This window comes from Gekko japonicus, unplaced genomic scaffold, assembly GCF_001447785.1.
Source record: "Gekko japonicus isolate JY-2015 unplaced genomic scaffold, Gekko_japonicus_V1.1 scaffold1091, whole genome shotgun sequence".
Classification (NCBI taxonomy): Eukaryota; Metazoa; Chordata; class Lepidosauria; order Squamata; family Gekkonidae; genus Gekko; species Gekko japonicus.
In genome coordinates, this window is record NW_015177044.1 from 405,731 (window position 1) to 412,898 (window position 7,168).

Consider the following 7,168-nt stretch of genomic DNA (forward strand, 5'->3'; position numbering starts at 1 on the left):
GAGATATCAGCATTGGTAACGAGACAGGAAACCTAGATCTCAATTTGGTACAGGATGATTCAGTCCAGGAGGATGCAAAGAATAAATAGAAATAAATCTGAAGTGAGCAGTGACTCACAAAAGCAGATACCCTACCACTATATTGTCAGTCTTTAAAGGTGCTACTGGACTCTTACTCTTTCTACCACTATTAGAAACCATAACATTCAAAAACCAGCGGGGGGGACATTTTAACCTTCCAGGGCATTCAGTTGCTGTCCTAAGAGTAGCAGTTCTCTTACAAAGGAATTTCAAAGGGAGATTAGAAAGACAGACTGCTGAATTGCAACGGATCATGAAGCTCAAGACAATGCAAACTCCTGGACTGAACTGAGAGCTAGTTTTCTTCTCTCATTACCAATGCCTGCTGTCTTTTGGCATCTGAAATCACTTCACTCTTCAAGATATAAGGACAGATGGACTCACATTCCAGCTGTATCTGAGGAAGTAAGCGGTGATTCATGAAAACTCATGCCCTGCCACAAATTTTGTTAGTCATTAAGGTGCTGCTGTACTTTTGCTCCCTTTCACTAATAAGGAATGCAACCTGTGCTGTTAGGTTCCCCCCTCCCCTCTCCATTTGTTAGAAATGGAAATCTCTCCAAGTGCCATGGGATGGACTCTCTCTCATACCTGGAATAAAACATGTTTTGGTCTTAAACACAGGACTCTTCCCCCCTCATACCTGGAACAAAACGTTTTCTGGTCTTAACACAGGACACCCCCCCATACTTGAAATGAAACGTTTTCTGTTCTAAACACAGGACTCCCCCCCCCCAATACCTGGAATAAAACATTTTCTGGTCTAAACACAGGACTCTCTCTCTCTCTCTCTTTCTGGCGTGCTCCCGCTGGCTGGCTCCCTCCCTCTTTGAAGAAAAAGTGTACTTATACCTGGAATAAAACGTTGCTGGTCTTTTGAAAAGTCTCATGAGATGCCATTTCCCCCCTCTCTGTGTCTCTCTTCCTCCCCCACTCCAGAGGAGGAGGGGAAGGGGGAAGGAGCCCTCAGGCAATGGAGGGAAGGCTTTCTTTCTCTCATCTGAAGCAGGAAATAGGAGAGACTGGGGGAAAGGAGCTGCGACATTAGAAACAGGAACCAGAAAGCAGCAGAGAGTCAGTTGCTCTCGGACCGGATTGCAACCCTGTGCAGGCTAGATCCAGACCGTGGGCCATATCTTTGACACCCCCGGCATATACTAATGGCATGGTGGAAGGGGGAGGACCATTTCTCTTGTGGGTATTAGTCCACAAAGGTTCTACAAACCAGGCTGGGGAGGGCATGAAAAAGCTGCAATCTTTGCATCAATGGACTGCTGTGTCCAACCTTTCATGTACCTTGGATAGGTATAGGTGGACAAAATGAAAACTACAGAGACCTGAAAGTCATTAGAGATAAGAAATATAGTACTGATACAGCAATTGAATGGCTTGGGCATACCTTTTGGTTTTCCGGTGTTTGGCTCCAGGTACCTATCTCCAACATCATACCAGAGGTAAGACACAGTGGCCTTCACCTGGATGGCCCAGGCTAGCCCAGTCTCATCAGACCGTGGCAGCTAAACAGGGTCGGCCCTGATTAGAACTTGGATGGTAGACCACCAAGGAAGTCAAGGGTTGCTATGTAGAGGCAAGGCAATGGCAAACCACCTCTGAATGTCTCTTGCCTTGAGAATCCCCTGGGGCTGCCATAATCTGAGTGCAGCTTGACAGCACTTCCCACCACCAAGACCCAGTGATCTCCTTGCCAGATTCCAGCAAACCTCTTGTCACCATTTAGATCAGCAGTTAAGAGCCGCTCTGCTGACTACAATTGCCACAACATCCATGCTGCAGTTGTTCCCCATAATTAGAGGTAGCTACATGATCAAATGCACTACCACTATCAAATGCAAGAGTATTCAAGCTCCACTGCCTTATGCTGGGAAGCCCCCCAAGTACCTGGTGTTAGACTCTGCACATGACACGTAACACAAATTATGTAGATACCATATGGACGTTCTTTCAGGAGGCCTCACATGTGACAACTGTAAAACGTAAGCAAGTTCTTAGGGAAATGACAAGGTCATTCGCCAGCCACAGACACCGCAGTAGACATTTTATCAAAATCTCAGCTTGGCTTTTTTATACACAAGCATCTTCTCTTTTTAAACAAGTGGCCCATTTAATAGTACTTTTAAACTAAATACAAGCCCCAAACATTCCAGAGTTAATTCACTCACAAGATGAATTAGCTAGGATGCGGGAAAGTAAGTTTAAACTAGAGCAAGAACTAACGTTAGCAGCTGAGTGCCCCCTTTTGGATAAAGGATAAACTGCAGCAGGGAGGGAGGAATTTCTAATGGCCATTGTCTCGATGAGATGCTGCCTGGAACTCTGTAGTCCAAAACACTAACCCAGCAAAAAAGGCTAGGTCTTACTCCTGCAAGCTTGCTACAGTACAAATTCCAAACAGTAATGTACAGAGGGCAACAGAAGCACAAGCAAGAACACTAGGACTGAATCATACATCAGCTTGGAAGCTTCCTACATGCAGGTGGGCCACAGGCATGGGCTTGCAACACTTTTGACACGCTGTGCAATGCACAATATCTGTGTAGCTCTATTTTCTCTTTGAAAAGTGTCTGCATGTAGATCCTACACACATACACAGGACGAGTTACACGGTTATACTATATCACATAGTGGAGGGAGGTGCATATGCCGTTTCCTACCACCACCACCACCCAGAAGATTTCCAAGGTCAGTGAGAGTGTTAACTGGACCACAGGAGTGTCCCGCAGAGTGCAACTGCTGCTTGACCTCTTTTTCTTTGACAGCTTTGGGGAAAGTGAGAAGGACTGTATGGGGAGCTACTCCATCAGAAACTTCCCTACCCTTCTAGCAAAACAAAATATTGTCACTGAACAGGAAGATAAAAGGTAAAAATTCTAGCTACAGCATCATGTTCAGACTAAAAGTTAAGGGGTGGGCAGGTGGGTGCATACTCAGCAAGTCCCCCTTTTTAGAGGAGTCCACTTCTGTATATGGCTATGTAAACACAAACACTCAAGATCAGAACATAGCACTTAAATAACTTTACAAAAGAGAAGTGTCCTGTCAAACAGAGCAGGACATGAACGGCTCACTAACCCTCTTCAGATGATCTACACAAGCTGAATTCAACATAAATGTAGAGGGGGGATGAATATGCTTGCCTCCCCCTACCTGCATGCAGTTGACAGAACTTAAAACACAATAACAAGCAATCACTTGGATTTGTGGCTACTGTATTTTATAGTTCATAAAAATACAAATGGTCCTTACATAGCACAGATAACAGAAAATCAGCCTGATTAAGGAAATGTTTATGGACTGGCTTGCTTCTTGTGTAAAATTTGAGTTGTAAATAAGAGGGAGAGAATTTCCGAGGAAGATCAGAATAACTTCTGAGGAAGATCAGCTAGGCTTACATCTAGATGTTCAACTTACTACCAAAGCTGTCCTACAATATCACAGGGACAGGGCTTTTCTCATTTTTGTGATAGGATCACATTACTAGTTGTGAGATTTTTCTACTATCTTTGTGCTCTGGTAAGAACCATTTGTATTTTTATGAATTATAATATACAGTGGCCACAAATCACAGTGATTGCTTGTTATTAGGTTTTGCAGTGTGATCCCAGTTTGTTTTTCAGAACTTAAAACATAACATTTATGTTCAGACAAAGTACATGTGCAAGCTCCTCCCCTGGGATCAGGAATGTCATTTTTGCTAATGCTTCCAGTAACACTGATGAAGTCTACGCATGCTACAGCAATTGTGCATGGGCAGGGCTGGCACAATCATTCCTGCACTACCTGCTCTACCTTTATGTACGATGATTTCAACAGTCTTCAGCAAATGTGGCCTGAAGAGGACTACTGGCCATTCTGTTTTAATGCATCACTCTAGCAGCTCACAGTCTTTTCCAGAAGTAGTCAAAATCGAAGTTGAAAGTGGTTTCGGGGTGGGGGTTGCCTTCAGACAGACAATACTTGATTAGCCACTGCTATTTAATATGCTGCATGAAACTAAGAAACAAACTTTCAGTGTCCAGGAGTTTGGCACTGACACAAGACTATTAAATGGTACTGTCAATATTGCAACTGGCTCAGCCTGACGAAATCTGAAAGACCTCTTCCTTCACTCAAATGAGTACAGCAACCTCCACTGAAACCACATAAAAGCATTGTTTTAGAATGTGGAAAAAACACTGTCCATATAGATTACATGCATTACTAGAAACTCTCTTCCAGACATACAAACAGAAAGGAGATTCTTTCCTAAAGTGACATGAATAATTCAGTGTTAAGACTAAAGGGGGCATATTGTGGCAGGAATGACCCTGCACAAACACCACTGAAACAAGACAAGAATATTATCCTTGCATGACTCCTGCTCATTTCGGTAAGATTTGGGCACACAGCGCCTTCCTTTACCACACTAATTTACAGAGATCTCTGGTAACATGTTGTCATTTGGTGTTTGGAGATCTCCTTTCAAGGTATCCAGACAAAATCAGTGCATGACAAATTGTTCAGGAGTTCTTTGAGATTTAAGTTCCCTGCTACAGGGTCTGGGAGAAGACAATTCTTTTTGTGAGCTCTGCTGTCAGCAAATATTTTCAAGAAACAATACAGCAATCACTGTGGAAGTCATCAACATACTGCACGCATGTTACATTGGATAGTTTTACTTGGAATACCCACAACTATGAGCTGACAACAATTGAACTGAGATCAAGCTCATTATTTTTAACTTTTCAACAGCCACTCAGGAAGCAAGATCAACACACCTATCTGCTGTGAGTACTGTAATGCACAGGCAAACAATTAGGCCTTGACTTGGGAGAAATCCATCCTATAGGCTCTAGTCCTTCCTGTATCCACCATCCAGCAGGTTAATATATAAAACTGCTGTGATATGTAATTGTTCTTAATTGGCTGTGAGATCTAGTAACACTTAACGTTCAACTGGTGATCCTACTACAGAGTGCATACAATCCCCACCCTGCTTTTGATTTTTCAGAGTTAACCATGTTATTGCTGGTGCAAACATAATCATGCTCTGAAAATCAAAAGGGAGTGGAGATAAGGAAAGAGTACATGAGCCTAGGAAGTGTTTCCAATCTCCTAACCATGCTAGGAGATCAGGCAGAGTCATGTCTGCACTGGGAACATGTGACCCACAAATGATAGGATGATACTGTTAACATATTCCTCAAAATTAGGTCTACGTAATTACAAAGAATAATGGCAGCTGTTCCACAGAACAAATTCCCACAAGCTCTGAAGGCCTGAAGAGGCATTTAACCTGCAGAGCACTGAACATAAGTTACTATGAAGGGTTTGGTTCCCCCCCTCCACACTTAATACTATACATCAAAGCAAAAGTGCTTACTGAATTTAAGCCTGGCTCAGAATTTCTTTAATCGCTGGAAGCATGGCTTTTGTAACTCCTATGCCATTTATAAACACAGAAATGGTACTGCATTAAGAGACTAAATAGTTAGCACTAAAACTTGTCAGCGAGAGCCAAACTGAATTTACTATTGGTCATGTCAAAACCTGGCCAAGACCTATGTGTCTTCATCCGTCTGATCCTTGGCCAGTTCCTGTTCCGATACGCTGGACACATCGTCATCCGTCTGTTCCCCTGAATGAGACAGCATCAGTGCATGGGTCTTATGAGTTATAGTAACAGTGCAAGGCCCTTGTGCCCAGGGCTCTCCATCCACCTGCATTGGCATCTTTGAATTCTTCAGGATCAACTGGAATCAGGAAGATATTAAAAATGAAATTAAAGTTTCAGAGTCATAGGAATGGGAAAAGCACATGAGGCCTAACTGCTATAGGATTCTTGAACCAGAATACCTTTAGCGGATCAGGCCTTGATAATGAGCAAACAGAAAGAGAAACCCTAAAGGAATGTACAGTTTGGTTTGTGAAATCCCAGCCGTGACCCCCCCCCCCCCCAAGTGGCACAATGATTGGTGGTGAAGCTGTAAACTTGGCATCACCAGGGGTGGAAACTAGTCAGAGGGTCAAAAATACTGATTTTACTGACCAAAATTTTAAAAAAAACCTGACCAAATACTGACAAATTACTGAACAATTTAATGTCAGCCTACTGATAAGCTAGCGTTTTAAATGTAAAACTAGGACATCTGGCCTCCACCATCCCCATAGTTAGATGTGACCCACATAAAAGGATTGAACACCTTTTTATTGAACTTTTTTTAAGAATAGAGGACAATGTTTTCATTATTGTACAGAATCTAAGGCAAAAAAATATTCATATTCCCTTTTAAAAATAATCACATACTGCAGATAATAAAACAGCAAAACAGCAAAAACATATTAAAAACCAAACGTAAAGTAATAATTATGACAACAAAACATAATTACTGTAAGGTAAGACTTGTCTTTGTTTGTACTTTATCTTTGGTTTTTTGATGAAAAAAGAACCGGCCAGCAGCCTGCCATCCCTGGTAGAGGCCGTGTCGGGCTGGGCATTGGAACACCCTAGACCGATTGTCCTGTGTGATTTCAGTGTCCATGCGGACAATGTGGCCTCCACTCAGGCGATGGACCTAGTGTCATCCATGGTGGCGCTGGGACTCTCCCAATATGTAATGACTCCCACTCACCAGCAATGTTCCCTCTAAGCTGTGGAGTCTTGTGAGCAAAAATTCTACTTTGTGAGCTACTGGCATTAAAGTTGTGAGCGAGCTATTTGGCCACTGCATAAATCAGTTTGCTCTGGAGCCATCCTTCTTGAGCTAAGACAAAAATCTGTGAGCTGGAGGCTAAAGAACTGTGAACTAGCTTACACTAACTCAGCTTAGAGGGAACACTGCTCTGGGAGCCATCCTTCCTGAGACAAAAATGTGTGAGCCGGAGGCTGAAAAACTATAAGCTAGCTCACACTAACCCAGCTTAGAGGGAACCACTGCTCTGGAGCCATCCTTCTTGAGCTAAGACAAAAATGTGTGAGCCAGAGGCTGAAAACCTGTGAGCTGGCTCACCCTAACTCAGCTTAGAGGGAACACTGCTCACCGGGCGGGACACACGCTCGATTTGATCTTCGTGGTGGGGGTCACAGTGG

At 43.1% G+C, this 7,168-nt stretch overlaps 1 protein-coding gene across 1 annotated transcript in view; it reads right to left on the reverse strand.

The window, feature by feature from the left end:
* Positions 1-5,639: 5,639 nt before the first annotated feature.
* DGKE (diacylglycerol kinase epsilon) overlaps positions 5,640-7,168 on the reverse strand; it is a 25,479-nt gene continuing 23,950 nt past the window's right edge. Inside the window, exon 11 of the mRNA XM_015428083.1 lies at positions 5,640-5,831. Within this exon, the coding sequence (XP_015283569.1) occupies positions 5,640-5,831 (192 nt within the window). The remainder of the gene's footprint in view (positions 5,832-7,168) is intronic.